The following is a 16,643-nucleotide window of genomic DNA, read 5'->3' on the forward strand; positions in this document are numbered from 1 at the left end:
CATTGTTTCAAGCCTGAGAAGGGAGAATTGAAAGTGAGGGGGAAAGAAGGTAGAGTTTTGGAATGTGACCCTTGCTTAACCATTACATGTGTCAGGGAATGGGGGAGCCAGTAAGGAGAGTGAAGGTTGGGATTTTGAATGGGAGCCAAAGTTTTGTTGTATCTAGGATCGATAATCCTTTTAATTCACCTAATTTTTTTTTAATAGGCACTTTAAACTTCAGAAGGATAACCCTGACACTAACTGGAAGGTAAAAGCAAAAATGTTCATATTTCGGAACCCTGAAACCAAAGAGAAACAGTAGGGAATTTTGTTAATAAGTGCTCATGCTTTGTTTTCATATGCATTTTTTTCTCTTCAGTGGCGTAGAAAACGCCAGCGACACGCTTCTAGCAAACACCACCTGCTCTCTCTCTCTCATTACTGTAGTCTAGAGTTGACATCTAAAAAACAAGTTACATTGTAGAATTACTGAATTTATCCTCCAAATAACCCCACAAATTCAGTCTCTTGCTAGAAGCATTTAAACACAAGTGGGCTACAAATGTACATAAGTTGTAAATTTAACAGTGACATTCAAAATTATATTGTGATCAGAGAGCCTTAAATGGTCCCCAGCATGCTGACTTTCAAATCTTACATGATTATAGCAAATTACTCTGTTTTCCAGTTGTTTGTAAGCCATTAATGTTTTCATCACAGAAAAATGTATGTCTGGGCCAACTGAATTGGTTGTATAGTAAATGCCACCTGCATTGTTAAATGCATGGTAAAGTATTTGTAAATCTGTCCTAAAAATTAGTCCGGTGGCACCTTAAAGACTGACAGATTTATTTGGGCAATTCGTAAAAAACCCACTTCAGGTGCATGAAGTGAAAATTACTGATACAGGCATAAGTATACTGGCACACGAAGAGAAGGAAGTTACCTTACAAGTGGCGAACCAGTGCTGACAAGGTCAATTCAGTCAGGGTGGATGTGGTCCACTTCCAATAATTGATGGGGAAGTGTCAATACCAAGAAATACTGGCTCTCCACTTGTAAGGTAACTCCCTTCTCTTCATGTACCAGTGTATTTATGCCTCTATTTGTAATTTTCACTCTGCGCATCTGAAGAAGTGGGTTTTTACCCGTGAAAGCCTTTGCCCAAATAAATCTGTTAGTCTTTAAGGTGCCACTGGACTCCTCATAGTCTGTATCCACAAAAACAAACACAGCTACCCCTTGATACTAAAAATAGGACATTAGAATCTCTTCCGCTGCCACTGCAATTCTAGTAATTTTTCAGAACTACGTTTTCTGAGGGGAGACAATTGAGTAGTGTTAGGAAATAGCTTAACATAACACACTGCTATATGGTTTCACTCTCTAAACTGTCAAACACACAAGAAGGAAAAATGCAATTGTAGGTTCCAATAAAAATCGGAACTGGAACTTTTCTACAAGTTCTGGTGTAAAGCTTCAAATATTTGAATGTCTTTCATAAAAGTTGAGATGATCTACTAAGAAATCAGGCTCGTTAGATTATTCTCAGTTAATTTTAAACATAGAATTCAGTCTTCATCAGCCATGTTTAATTTCTTTTGTGATTAGTGTCCATCACTAGTATATTTGCATTCGCTGCAACTAGCTGAACCCATGGATTTACTTGAAAATGCCCACTCACCATACAGTACTTCCAAGTTCAGGATCTTGTTAGGAAAGAATCAGGTACCCACTGTTTCTACAGTAAGTTACTGTAAAGAAATTACAGTATTGCTGACTTTGCTGAACAATTCCGTGTTGGATATGTTTTAGGGAACAGAAAGCTGGTATTATGCGAATCTCCGTTAATGAAAAAACTTTAGTGAAATCATGGCTGTAATTGGTTGCAAGGTTTTACTGATTTGCCTCTTTCCTGATGAGAGGGATGACTTGTTGCTGAGTTATATGGTAATTTCTGTTCCTCTCCAATTTTATATAGCTGCCTGAAGACTTTGCTGTGGTGTATGGTGAAGCAGAAGGTGAACTTTCTGTAGGGGGAGTCTTCTTAAGAATCTTTATTGACCAGCCAGCCTGGGTTCTACGAAAACCTAGAGAATTTCTTATTGCACTGTTGGAAAAATTCACTGAACTGCTGGAGAAAAATAACCCCCATGTAAGAAACCTTTATAGCTCTGCTTTTAAAATTGTGTTCAACATATAGTAAGGGCAAAGTTGGGCAAGTTTCCAAGCAATAATGTAAGATGCTAATTAGTGTTTGGTTAACTTTGCTTCTGTCTTGCTGCTTGTATTTCTGCTTGCAGTGGTGGTGGCAGTTTCCTTTCCAACATAGAAATAGCTTTAAATCTTTTCTGATTTTTGTGCAAAAGCACTTAGATATGATGAAGCGTTTTAAAAATACCAGATAAGCAAACAATTAGAATTTGAATTTCTTAAATCAAGAGTCCCTGTCTTTTGATTGCTCCTTTTAAGTCCTATTGGAGTTTTAACTCAGGGTATTGACTAGGGGAATGCAAATCCGAGAGAGTTCCGCAAACATTCTGTAACTCATGACTTGCTTGGAGGAAAACTGTACCTGTCTAGCTCAATGTAACAGTACAAAAAATTACAGGAAAAGAAGCACTTGCCAACATAAACTGCCACATTTAAGAGCGGGTTAGAAATGGACGGACAGTTTGTGCCACTGGCCTCCCATACTTCTGTTGACCCAGTTACATTACTGCTGAGCAAGGTTGCCTCCCCCAGCACTCAGCTCAGTGTAAAAAGAAGAATCCATTTTTAGCTTATTCACAGGATGAGCAAAATCATTAATTGTGCTTGAAACTCTGAGGGAAGTCAGTGGTTCAGTGGCATCAAATTTGACTTTTTTGATAATTCCCTGGACACTGTCTGGAGGAACTCAGGTAGGCTGAAGTCCATCCTGGCTCAGTTACTTCTACTCTGCTCATTCTAGTTTTTTAAATGAAGCCATGTATTCAATGAGTTAATGCAAACGTGTTTTTTGTTAATAAAGATGCATTCTTCTCACCTCCTCCCCCCAAAACTTACTGGCTTTAAATCAGTGTAGAAATCAATCCGTATCTGTAATACTTCGTAACTTCTGACTTTCCACAGATCTAAAACAGCAAGTACTTGCACTGGGTTTCTTTAATGTTATAGCTAATTTTGATCTGAAAAATTAATAATTAATAATTTGTATGCGTTCACAGGGGGAAACATTAGAAACTGTAACAATGGCAACTGTGTGCCTCTTCAGCACTCAGCCTCAGCTAGCAGATCAAGTCCCACCACTTGGTCATCTCCCCAAGATTCTCCAGGCTCTAAATCACAAGAACAATGCTATTCCTAAAAGTGCTGTTCGTGTCATACATACACTGTCTGATAATGAGGTACCACATTTAAAATTTTCTTTCAGATGGTTTGTATATACTAAGTGTTATGCCGTGTACATTCATACCAACTTAGGGCTTGTTTACCTGGCCCAACAAAGCACTCTAGAGGGGTGCAATTTGTAGAGCGCTCTAACTGCCACACTTAGACCTGGCTGGCACACTCTAAAATGTACCTACTATGTGGTAATGTAGTGTTAATGCAAGCCAGGTACCTTTGGAGTGTGCCAGCAAGGTCTGCACGAGGTAATTGGAGCACAACATGTTGAAGCACTTTACCATGACCTGTAGACAGGTTCTTAATTACTTTTGTGGTGAATAAATCTTCAGAGAACTCTCTTAATAGCCATATTGGTTACCTACGTGGATATTTCACCCCCACATTCTTAAAACTAAGCCCACATAGCTTCTAACAATAGGTGGGTTTTTCTTCTGTGTTCACTGTATTACTGTGGTTGATTGGTTAGTAAGTAGTTTTAATTCATCCTTATTATGGATAAAAGCAACCAGCAAACATCTGCTGCAACAGTTGGGGCCTGCTGCTACTATTGTGAAACAGGAAAGTATGAAGGTGACAGTCAGATATCTGCAGTTTACCATCGCAGTAGATGTAGACATTACAATAGTACTCATGATTTGAATTTTAGATTAAAAATACAATCAATACAGTACAAATGCTTTTCCTTCTCTATGTACAGCTTTGTGTTCGAGCAATGGCATCACTTGAGACCATTGGCCCTTTGATGAATGGAATGAAAAAGCGATCGGATACGATTGGTCTAGCCTGTGAAGCACTTAATCGAATGTTTCAAAAGGAGCAGAATGATTTGGTAGCCCAAGTAAGCAACCTGTTCTAAAGAAATGGTATAAGTACTTCTCACACTCAGGTGTGCATTAGTTCAGGAGGTGTGCAAGAACTGTGTCCTGTGATTACTGACTACTGTAGAGTGCTAGCTGGTGCACACTTCTGTCTTACCTATTAACTTGTCTATTTTCCCATTGTCGGTCTAGTACTATTAAAAGTCCAGGTTTGATAAAGCTAGAATCTGAAGTCCCTCATCCATAGCTCAGAACTGCAGAACAGGCTTCCCCATGCCTTTGGACAACATACTTAGACTTTATCATAAAGCTTCTAACGTGAGCGAGTAGCTCGTGACTTGCATTCTCTAACTTTTTTCCTCTGAGACAGTAGGAAAAAAAAGGTGTCCGTAGGGCTTGCTTCAAGGATGTGGACCAGAAGCGGAACTGCCAACTCACTTCATAATTGTCACTGAGTAGCTTAGTGTCTTCTGAGTTGAATTAACATCATTGCATTTTCTTTTTTTCCTGGCATTTTTATCTTATCTACAGCAGCATGAGCGTAGCTGTTTGCATACGTGTACTGACCTGTTTTCAGAAGTAGGTGTAATAGAGCAGTTCAGAGTATTGTGGATCTTCAAAAGAGAGATCCTGTTATTTCAAAAAGATGAAAAAAAACAACTTTAGTGCAGCAACTGTTCTAAAGCAGAGTGAAGTGAGCAATCAAACACTAGTAAAAGTCCATTCAATTTAAAATGTTCTCAGAGTCCATTGTATTAAGTATCTTAAATAATTTTGCTTTGTAGGCTTTGAAAGCAGATTTGGTTCCGTATCTCCTAAAATTGCTTGAAGGTGTTGGCCTAGAAAATTTGGAAAGCCCATCTGCCACAAAGGCTCAGATAGTTAAAACCTTGAAGTCTATGACTCGCAGCCTACAGTATGGAGAACAGGTAAGTACTTATTAACAATAGGGTGACCAGATGTCCCAACTTTATAGGGACAGTCCTGATTTGAGGGGCTTTTTCTTATATAGGCTCCTGTTACCCCCACCCCATGTCCTATTTTTCTCACTTGCTGTCTGGTCATGCTAACAATGTTCTGAATCACTGGGCTTGAGAAAGCTTAATCATTATATACAGAGAGACACTTTTGAGCCAGTACACCTGAGAGCATGTCTCCCAGCCTAACCTCTATTGAAGTGCTTAAGCTGTGTCAACTAGTGGTCAATGTTAAGTGGCAGAGTATTCCAGATGCACAGCTTTTAATGAGTCAGTCAGTCAATATCGTCCTATGAAAGGAAGAGCAGGAGCAGAGGATGAGATTTGTAGGCCACTGGACAAACTATAGAAATAGCGTCTGAGAGGCCTAGAGTGCCAGTGAAGGCTGCTGACATCTGAAAGTAGATAGGCAAGACTGATGCACAGGTGTTCTTGGAGCCTGTACTGCAGTGAGTATCTGGAGAACTGCAGCTTGAAAACTTTTTGGATTCTTAAATTCCTCTGCACAGAGAATGCTTTAGAGTTGAGACCCAAAAAATAAATTGTCCAAGTAACACAGATTTCTCTGACCAGTTGAGATGGTGTGTACGTTCTCGCTCCCACAGCAATACTAAAATCAGAATCTTGTTCATACGTCCCTCTGGTTCAGTTAGTCCTGGGCTCCTTTCTTCCATCCTCATTCAGGACTGTCAAGTACTATCCAGGTTGACGTCATGATTCTGCCGCAAGGCAACAGTTCTGCTTCTCGGGCTATCTGGCATTTGAGGCAGGAGGCTGCTACCATTGCTTCTGCTCTCCCTGTTGACCCACTGAATGGGTGAGGGAAGAGAAGCACTAGGGAGAAATTCAAGTTGTTCAATAGCACTAAATCTTCTTGGGATATCAATGCTTGTATATTCAACCCCCACCTGAACAGTGACCAACTGTTTATCCTGTGTAATATTTGTGGTTTGGGTTTAGGATTGTGTATGCCTATTTGGATACTTAAGTGTTCATTTTTATAGATCTAGTCAATTTCTAAAAACTGACTTTACCATCATTAGTAAAGAGTGGAATGTTTCTATCAAGTTATTGTAAGCAGTTATTAAATGTAGACACTTACCAGCTCTTATTGTTATAGGTAAATGAAATCCTGTCTCATTCATCTGTGTGGAGTGCCTTCAAAGATCAGAAACATGACTTGTTCATTTCTGAGACACAAACAGTAGGATACCTCACAGGTCAGCAACACTTATTTCAGATTAGAGTTGTAACCTTCACTTCACTGCTACTGTTTCAAATGAACCTTGAAATATGCCTGAATAGAGCTGAGATACTTGACTCATTGTTTAATGGTGTGGTGGGTACAGTCTCTATTTATCCTCCAAAGTTTTGCTGCCATCATGAAGTACTGTTTTTAATTTTATAGTTTGATCTCTTCTGCTGACATGGGTAGGCTATCTGGTGGTGGTGGTTGTTGTTGTTAGCCCAAGGCTGGTACATACCTGAACATATATTTCTGAGGAATCAGTTACTGTGGTTTTTAGTGTTTAAAAATAAGTGTATTGGGCTTTGTAAGACTTCTTATACTTGCAGATTTTCCTACCAATAGCAAATAGTCCTCACAGTGCTCTGTAGTGATACAGCTAAAGTTGTTCCAGCTCCTGCTGGCTGTTGTACTTAAATATCACAGGCAATGTTCTCATAAGTGCCTAAAAGCATAGTTCATTATGGCTTCATCACTTCTAGTGTGTCGGTTCTATTCACCATTTTTCAAATGGCATCATTTTTGTTCAAAAGCAAATTTAGCCTTTTTGTGAACAAGACCATGTTACTTGTTCACACTGTGCAAATATTTGACTAATTTACTGACTCATGAAAGCTCAAAATTATACTGAAGCAGCATACTTGTATTCTGAGACCTGTAAATTTGTGGTAGGAAGAGCTCAAACTTCGAGAAACTTGCATGGCTAGATTTTTCATTTTGATAAGGCATACTGTATTATACTGTAGTATCCTTCATGGAGTCCAAAGCTAAACTTGTTAAATAAAATAAGCAATGAGTTAGTTCAGTTTTAGTTGATGATGTTTAACGTTTCTACATAACCTACAAACTGTCGATAAGCTGTAACAGGTTTCTTCACTTCTCTTTGATTGCTGATAAAAGCAACCTAGAACATTGTCATGAAATTTCTCCACTAAAATAAATTATTCAAATCTGAGGGAAAGGCCAAAAGGTTGATGTGGGATTTTAATTTTTAAGACTTCTGATTTTGAAGGACTTCATTAAGCCTTTTCTCCTTAAGTCAAGTACAACTAAGCTTTTCCTCACAGTCCAGGGAACTTGCATGCCTCTCCCCAAATAAGCACAGAGTTAGTCACACTTTCTCTCTATGTGCACGTGGTCATCAACCCTCACTTGTGAAATAATACTGACTAGATTATTCACACATTAAGAAAAAGGGGTAGAAAGGAAAGTCTCTATTTGTTTCTGATCATATTTCCAGATAAATCTCACTAAGCCCTTTTGGCTAATTGAGGTTAAGAATGTTACGACCTAGGACGGGTTCTGAAACTGGGGGTCAGGACCCCTCAGGGGATCACGAGGTTATTACATGGGGGATCACGAGCTGTCAACCTCCATCCCAGACCCAGCTTTGCCTCCAGCATTTATAATAGTGTTAAATATATTAAAAAGTGTTCTTAATTTATAAAGGGGGTTGCACTCAGAGGCTTGCTATGTGAAAGGGGTCACCAGTGCAAAAAGTTTGAGAGCCACTGGCCTAGGAGCAGATTCATAGCATTTGTTGGGCTGTAGGAGTATACCATGATTTGAACAGAACACTAATTCGTAGTTGGTTTTGCCCTACATGAAAAGGGCAAAGCACTTCTTAGTCACACAGTATGTTCAAGACTGTCTCTGTCTAGCTCAGGGGTGGGCAAACTTACTTTGGCCTGAGGGCCGCATCAGGTTTCTGAAATTGTATGGAGAGGCCCCTCCGCTTCTCACCTCCTAATGCCCGCCCCCCCCCCCCCGGGACCCCTGCCCCATCCACCCCTTCTGCTCTCTGTCCCCCTTCCAGCCCCTGGACTCCCTACCCCATCCAACCCCCCCTCCTTCCTGTTGCTCCCACCCCAGATCCCTGCCCCATCCAACCACCCCTCGCCGCCCCATCCAACCTCTCCTCCCTGACCGCCCCAGACCCCCCCCCACACTATTCCCCCTCGCTGCCTCATCCAACCCCTCTCCTTCTTGACTGCCCCCCCCCGGGACCCCTGCTCCCATTCAACCCCTCCCCCCCATTTCCCACCCTCTGACTGCCCCAGCCCCTATCCACACTCCTGACCACGCTACCTGAGCACTGGTGGCTGGCGGTGCAGCTGCACCAGGACAGGCAGCTGTGCTGCGCAGCACAGGGCACTGGGTCAAGCCCCAGCTCAGCAGCTGTGCTGCCCAAGGAGCTCATTCCGCCACTGCCCAGAGCATTGTGCCAGCAGCTCAGTGAGCTGAGGCTGCAGGGGGAGGAGGAACGGTGGGGGAGGGGGGCTGGAGGTGAGCCAGGAGCTCAGGGGCCAGACAGGATGGTCCCGCGGGCTGTAGTTTGCCCACTTCTGGTCTAGCTGTTTCCTACTCCATTTCTTTTGGTAAATAGTCTCTGCTTTCTTTCGGTTCCCAGCAAGACTTCAGAGCCACTGTGGTTCGTTCCATGCATTGGTAGACTTCCTGCTAATAGATTCGTTGCTATTTTGCTAATTTTTGCTGAGTAGAGTCCTACAGTATTTTATATGCTTCAGCTCTTTGGGGGTGAGAGGGAGGGACACACCATTTATATTCTTAATTACAAGACTTTCTGGACAAGTAACCTCTCTATGCCTATGTTCATTGCATTGGGCTATTCTTAAATGACAGGGATGAGGCTAAATTCCTTATGCTTGTAAAGTGCTTACTGATCATAGGAGGGAAGACTCCGTAGAAATGATGATCTAACTGTAAACTGAGCATTTCTCTATACTCTGCGCTTGTCTACACTTAGATTGCTGTAGCACTTTGTGAAGATGCTACCTATGCTGACATGAGAGAGCTTCTCGCACTGGTGTAGATACTCCACCTCTCCAAGGCCTGGTCTACACTACGCATTTCTACCGATTTTAGCAGCATTAAACCAATTTAAAGCTGCACCTGTCCACACGAGGCCCTTTATATCGATATAAAGGGCTCTTATAACTGGTTTCTGTACTCCTCCCCGACGAGAGTAGTGCTGAAATCGGTATTACCATATCGATTAGGGTTAGTGTGACCGCAAATCAATGGTAGTGGCCTCTGGGCAGTATCCCACAGTGCACCATTGTGACCGCTCTGGACAGCAATCTGAACTCGGATGCACTGGCCAGGTAGACAGGAAAAGCCCCGTGAACTTTTGAATTTCATTTCCTGTTTGCCCAGCCTGAAGCTCTGATCAGCCCGGGTGGCAATGCAGTCCCAAATCCAAAAAGAGCTCCAGCATGGACCGTACGGGAGATACTGGATCTGATCGCTATATGGGGAGGAAGCTCTGTTCTATCAGAGCTCCGTTCCAGAAGGCGAAATGCTTTGGCATTTGAAAAAATCTCCAGATAGAGGCCACAGCAGGGACTCGGCATAGTGCTGCATGACAAGCGTAACGGAAAGCCAAAGAATCAAATGGACGCTCATGGAGGGAGGGAGAGGATACTGAGGACTCCAGCTATCCCACAGTCCCCGCAATTCCGAAAAGCATTTGCATTATTGACTGAGCTCCAAATGCCTGTAGGGTCAAACACATTGTCCGGGGTGGTTCAGGGTATAGCTCGTCAATTTACCCGCCTCCCTTCCCTCCCATGAAAGAAAAGAGGGAAAAAAAATCATTTTTTGACTTTTTTTTTTTTCACCCTATGTCTATTGCATGCTGCTGGTAGACGGGGTGCTGGGGCACTGAACAGCAGCACCCTCTCCTCTCCCCTCCCCTCCCCGGTGGCAGACGGTACAATATGACTACTATCCATCGTCGTCATCAGCCTGTGAGTGCTCCTGGCTGGCCTCAGGTGAGGTCGGCCGGGGCACCTGGGTAAAAATAGGAATGACTCCCGGTCATTCCCAGTAGATGGTACAGAACGGCTGGTAACCGTCTTCATCATAGCTACTGGGGGCTGAGCTCCATCAGCCCCCTCCTTTCATGTCTAAAGAAAAGATTCTGAACTGCCTGGACTATCATAGCAGCTGGAGGCTTCTTCCCCCTCATTTTATCTCTCTAACAAGTCAGTGTTTCTTATTCCTGCATTCTTTATTACGTCATCACACAAATGGGGGGACACTGCCATGGTAGCCCAGGAGGGTTGGGGGAGCAGGGAAGCAACGGGGGTGGGGTTGTTGCAGGGACACCCCCTAGAGTGGCATGCAGCTCATCATTTCTGCGGGATCTGACACGGAGCGGCTGTGCTCTCTGATACACTGGTTCTCTAGCACACTTGCCCCATATTCTAGACAGGACTGACTCTATTTTTAGATAAAACATAAAGGAGGGAATGACCCGGGGGGTTATTCCCATTTTTGTCTTTGCGCCCCCGGCTGACCTCAGCCAGGAGCACCCATGACAGCAGCAGACGGTACAGAACGACTGATAACCGTCTCTATCTTGCAAAGGCAAATGAATGCTGCTGTGTAGCGCTGCAGTACTGCCTCTGTCAGCAGCATCCAGTACACATACGGTGACAGTGACAAAAGGCAAAATGGGCTCCATGGTTGCCATGCTATGGCATCTGCCAGGGCAATCCAGGGAAAAAGGGTGCGAAATGATTGTCTGCTGTTGCTTTCACGGAGGAAGGAATGAGTGACGACATCTACACAGAATCACTCGCGACATTATTTTTGCACCATCGTGCATTGGGATCTCAACCCAGAATTCCAATGGGCGGGGGAGACTGCGGGAACTATGGGATAGCTACGGGATACTACCCACAGTGCTACGCTCCAGAAATCGATGCTAGCCTCAGTACGTGGACGCACATTGCCGAATTAATGTGCTTAGTGTGGCCACGTGCACTCGACTTTATACAATCTGTTTTACAAACTGGTTTATGTAAAATCGGAATAATCCCATAGTGTAGACGTACCCCAAGAGACAGTAGCTATGTCAACAGGAGAAACCCTCTCGTTGGAATAGCACCGTCTACACTGGGAGCTTGGTTGGATTAACTGCGTTGCTCACAGGTGTGGATTTTCTGGACCTCTGAGTGACATGGTTACAGTCATGTAAATCTGTAGGGTAGACTGGGGCTGACCGTATTCTGCCCTCTTTGCTTCAAACTGCTTTGCTGTCTGCCCTTCTCTTACAACTTCCCTTGCTTATTTCTCTCTTTCTCTCAGGTGTCTCTTCTCCTTCCCTTCTAACTGGTAGCAGTCCCCTTCACCTCAGAAGTGGGCTTTAGATGTGCTCTGCCAGGCAGCTTGCTAACTTCTGTGTAGCTGTCTAATGCAGGTAGATATCATTTTGCTAAATGCATGTTCCATTCACTGCATTCCTGGTAACTGATGTATATGCTCTTTTAGATGCATGCTGTACAATAGAAGCAAGTGTGTAGTCTTCTTAAAATATTGCACTTTTGGAACTTGCTCCTCCTAGAAGATACTTTGCTGAATGATGATGTAAACATATAGACTAAACCATTCCTGAAGGAATTTATTGGGATATTCTTTCAGGGAAAAAGATTTGCGGAACAGGTGAATTGGATTAGTATGTTGAATCTGTTGGGGTTCTCACATGATTGAGTCCAGTCCATTGCTTTGTGCCAATAGGCTAAGGTATATCTCTACCATTTGGTTTGTGAAACACGTATACCTTGCATATATACAGTCATGGAGTTAAGCTTTATTCAGAAATCCCGAAGTAGCAGGTTGCCAAAAATTAACTTTTCTTCATGGCCAAGTGTTTTTTTCATGGCTCTTCATAAACTTGGAAGGTGTTGTGCTTTTTGGTTTCCTCATGGCACACGTTTGCCTTTTTCTTCTGAAATGTAAAACAGCATGGCTGTCTGTGTGCTGTAAGGAAACATTATTACATTTCGACAATAGAACTTTAGATTTCAATATTTATGTAGGTGATGGGAAATTAAATGGATACATTCATTGATGATTTAAGTGTGACAAGTTCTAACTCCCTGAATAGAGGGTAACAAAGCCATATAACTTCTAAAACAATGGGGTTCTGTAGGATTTTTTTGTTTTGAAAAAGCCCTATGGATCCTTGCATGTCTCCTGCCTGTCTGGGGTTCCAGCTGCCTGACCCCTGCCAGCCAGGCCTCCAGCCCTGCTCAGCCCTCCTGCTGGCCTGGGGTACCAGCAGCCAGCCCAGGGTTCTGCTCCTGGCCTGGTCACAGCGCTCTGCAGCCCTTATAAAAAATTAAGCTAGTTAGCTTAAAAACTTTTTGTATATTACAATAATCATTAAATGTATGTTTCATCAACTTTATGTATGTATTAACAAAGTAGTTGTACTTACGTGCCTGTGCTTAATTTGTGTGTTTGATGATTTACCTTTTTAAAAAAAAAAAATCTCGCATGTTCGCGCACGCCAGGCTAAGAACCACTTGCACTTAACTGATGAGATCTGCATTTTAATTTTAAATGAAGCTTCTTGAACATTTTAAAAACCTTATTTACTTTTACATACAACAATAGTTTAGTTATATAATATAGACTTCTAAAAACATTGAAATGTATCCCTGGTACATGAAACCTTAAATTAGAGTGAATAAATAAAGACTTGTTACACCACTGCTGAAAGGTTGCCAATCCCGGGTTATAAAATATCTGAATACTAGTTACCATTTGATCACTTTATTTTGTCAGCTTCTCTTCCATTTGTCTGGAATTGATTTTTCAGGGTTTTTTGGTTGGTTCCTTGTTGTCTAGTGGTACTCAGCACATTAGATTTATTAAACTGCAGACTCTCAAATATATGAACATGCCACCCCAAACCCTGGGCACCTCTGTTTCCTTAAGCACAAATCCTAGGAATTTCCTAGTTCTCATACTACAGCTATAAATGAGATTTAGCCTCAATTCCTAATGGCAAGTCTTAAATAAATAAAAGCCATAGAACAGATGGTCTCCTTATTAAGGTTAACAAAACTATAAGGTCAATCAAACTGTGTGTCTCAATATTTTCAAAGATGACAATTTTAACGAGTGATTCTGAATAATAAGTATACAGAACAGCCATTTGATTATATTAAAACTAATTATCAATATTTTTCTCTTTTCTCTCTCCCCCCCCCCCCCCCACCAGGGCCTGGAGTTGCTGGCTACCTTACTGCAGGAACGACATCCTCTGTAATGCCCAGTGTACCACCCCCTGTAGACAATGAATTGGGAGATACCAGCTAATGGATTTGAAATACCCATGAAAGACTTCTTTAAAGGCAGATTGGCCAGTGACGAGGAACAGCACTTTCCTCCGTCTGATGCTTTGAAATGAACTCCTACTGCCTTTCCAATTGTTTCCTGACAGTGTTATTCCTTTTTCTATGAATATATTTTTTTTAGGGAAAAAAGTCAGTGGGTCTGTCACATTATAACATAAGAGAGCACTCTAAGGATCAGCCCAAATGGGTACACAAGAATTTTTTCTTGTTGTACATAAGCACATTGTGTTCCTTTCTATTTGTTTACAAGACTGTGAATCAAACAACTTTTTCCTAGCTTTTATATTTTATGAATTAGCATGACTGGAGTTGAACTACAGTCTAGAAGAATTGGGCTAAGTCACTTGACCACCCCCCGCATCCCGACTAACAGGGCATTTTCCTCCTCTGCTCCAAGTCCTGATGATCATTCTCATTGAACATGACTTACTAGAGGTTTGTCCCTGCACCGGTTCACTGATATCCGTAATCATTAACGTTATCTTCCTGAGATCAAACCACATTAGACACTTGTATGTATAACTGGCTTTACCAAATTGAAAACACTTCAGCAAAAAAAAAAGTAAAAAAAAAAGTCAACCTGGTATGTAAGAACCTAGTGTAATTGTGAAATGTTCTATACATTATCCAGTATATAAAAGCTTTCTATATTGAATGTACATTATACAGATCATATGTACATAAAATTTTAAAAATAAAGGGAATTGAGAGCCTTGTTACTGAGACGAAGCTGTTCTCTTAGTGGAATGTTTGTTTGTTCTTGGAAGTGGTTAGAATTCTAGAGCAGCCAGCAAGAGAGGGGTGTTCTTGAGTGATGGAAAAATGTAATGAAGAAATTTGTGTATTCTAAGTATTTTATCACCTAGCAGATGTCTGACAAAGGAGAAAGTCCTATACCCTGGACACTAAAGCTAGAGAAAATTCCAGAGTAATGTGTAAACTCAGATAGTAACATACTCCTAACTTTTATAAATGCAGGTAGAGGTGTAAAAACTGACCATATTCTTCCATTCTTCTGGTATTTAACAGAACAGATTTCTAGTGCATGCTGGTAGAATGCAATAATCAGCCAATCTCCAAGGAAAGAGTCCAGAAAATATTAAGCAGGTGGCTATTAGAGCAACTCAGATAAATAATGCAGCACAAGTCAAAATTATATTGCCTCTCTGATCTTTAACTATACAAAAAAGTACTGGGTCAGCCCAGCTGGAGCTGTGGAGATGCAGTCTAATATGCAGCTAAACACTATGCATAACCTCAGTTATTAGCAATGTTAACATTGACCTTTCATATTCATTAAATTCAGCTGGGTAAAGTCATTATTATGGCCATAACTAACAAATGGATGAAATTTTGCCTTTGTCCGTAAATGTATGCACGTGAGGAAAGAAATCTGTCCTTTAATATTCAGTTGGTATGATTTTGCTGAGATCACAATCTGGTTTACTGAAGACACATGCCACTGGCATAGGGGATGGCTACCTCTACACTACAAGCTTGGGTATGATCCCTCTGCCTGTGTGTAGACTCATCAAGCTAGCAGAGTATGATTTTGCTGAGATCACAATCTGGTCTACTGAAGACACATGCCAATGGCATAGGGGATGGCTACCTCTACACTACAAGCTTGGGTATGATCCCTCTGCCTGTGTGTAGACTCATCAAGCTAGCAGAGTATAAATAGCAATGTACACTTAATAGCATGAGTAGCAGCAATGGAGGCTTTGCTGAATAAATACCCACATTCTGGTCTGAGTTTGTGTGGCCTGCAACACTTGCATCTGAAGTGGATATTCACCCACAGAAGCTCATGCTCCAATACATCTGTTAGTCTATAAGGTGCCACAGGACTCTTTGCTGCTCTAATAGTTCTGTCTAAAACTTGATATGTTAATAAGTGATGATGTGTAGTAAAATCAGTATTCAGTATGATGCCTGTCTGCCACTACAATGCTGAAGAGCTGCAGAAAGTGTTTCTTTAGAACCAGCTAGAATCTGAGAGCTTTCTCTTGTTTCCTTAATTTCCTCCTCCACCCCCAACTCCTGCAGACTTGACTTTACACAAGGTATAGATAGTTATTACTTGTCAGTCGTGGGCTGGATCGTTCGATAAATTTAAGGCATTTTTGGCTTGTGGTACAAGCAACCCTTATCTAAGATTTTTGCCTTTTAGGAAAGATCTAGAAGAAATAGTCTCCCTAAACACTGTTGATCATTTAGCAAAGAAGCAGCATTGGACTGTTTGGGGGAGAAATCTTTTATTCAGACGTATTCAATGCCTTAGTGACACTTTAAATCTTAAACAGTAAACTGCAAGCTTTAGCTGGATGCAGTGCCCCACAAACATAACATTTTACAGACAGCTTCACAGAGGCCTTGATTGAGAGAACATCAGTGACAAGAACAACTAAGGGCTTGATAAAGCAACCTTTCAAGTCACTAGCTGGAAGATTAACTGGAAAAATGTTATTTAACAGCTTATTTGTCTAAGCAAAAACAAATTCAAGTTACCCTTGAACTATTAACCTTATCAGTGAAGAATGTAGAAAATTAACATTTTGGTAAATATTAAAAATATAGATAATTCTAGTTCAAATACCCTCAGTGTTGCCCCTCCCTCTAAATCATTCAGAGGTGTTCTTTATAAAACAAGTAATGCTCTTGTACACTTAGACTAAATTTTTACATTTTTGAGGTCAGTTGCTTGGCTTGGTCCCGTAGTTCGAGTTTTGCAATTGCTGAGAGGTGAACTTCATCAGGCCCATCAGCTATTCGGAGGGTCCGAATAAAGGCAAACCTATAAGAAGTTGTTCTGAAATTAGTGTGGATTCTAGAGCCTCCAGTGCCAGCACTTAATAGTGTGGCTTGGTAATGTCACAACAAAGAATGCAACCCAAGGTTTTCTTTTCTAGTTACCTGTCTTCTCAGTAAAAACCTAAAGTAGGCTGCTTCCTTCATACATGAAATAAGGAAACTTGTGTTTGGTAGAACTGTTTGACTGAACAGAACTGGTTATGGGGAAAGAGCCACTCTTAATGAGTAGCGCTAGCCTAGAGGA

The 16,643-nt window shown here is 41.6% G+C and overlaps 2 protein-coding genes across 6 annotated transcripts in view; one reads left to right on the top strand and one right to left on the bottom strand.

Annotated features, from left to right (window-relative positions):
* DNAJC13 (DnaJ heat shock protein family (Hsp40) member C13) overlaps positions 1 to 14,310 on the top strand; it is a 106,460-nt gene extending 92,150 nt beyond the window's left edge. For 2 of the 3 annotated variants that reach the window (XM_030551106.1, XM_030551107.1), the window contains 7 exons: positions 208 to 250; positions 1,964 to 2,137; positions 3,192 to 3,371; positions 4,070 to 4,210; positions 4,976 to 5,119; positions 6,288 to 6,387; positions 13,450 to 14,310. In XM_030551106.1, coding sequence (XP_030406966.1) covers positions 208 to 250; positions 1,964 to 2,137; positions 3,192 to 3,371; positions 4,070 to 4,210; positions 4,976 to 5,119; positions 6,288 to 6,387; positions 13,450 to 13,547 — 880 coding nt within the window. In that variant the 3' untranslated portion in view covers positions 13,548 to 14,310. Of the gene's footprint in view, positions 1 to 207; positions 251 to 1,963; positions 2,138 to 3,191; positions 3,372 to 4,069; positions 4,211 to 4,975; positions 5,120 to 6,287; positions 6,388 to 11,528; positions 11,641 to 13,449 lie in introns of all 3 variants that reach the window. The other variant, XR_003998858.1, reaches the window with a different exon arrangement.
* Positions 14,311 to 16,262: 1,952 nt separating this feature from the next.
* Positions 16,263 to 16,643, bottom strand: part of ACAD11 (acyl-CoA dehydrogenase family member 11) — a 59,236-nt gene continuing 58,855 nt past the window's right edge. For all 3 annotated transcript variants that reach the window (XM_030551110.1, XM_030551109.1, XM_030551108.1), the window contains one exon: positions 16,263 to 16,382. In XM_030551110.1, coding sequence (XP_030406970.1) covers positions 16,350 to 16,382 — 33 coding nt within the window. In that variant the 3' untranslated portion in view covers positions 16,263 to 16,349. The remainder of the gene's footprint in view (positions 16,383 to 16,643) is intronic.

Source organism: Gopherus evgoodei, chromosome 2, assembly GCF_007399415.2.
Source record: "Gopherus evgoodei ecotype Sinaloan lineage chromosome 2, rGopEvg1_v1.p, whole genome shotgun sequence".
Taxonomy (NCBI): domain Eukaryota; kingdom Metazoa; phylum Chordata; order Testudines; family Testudinidae; genus Gopherus; species Gopherus evgoodei.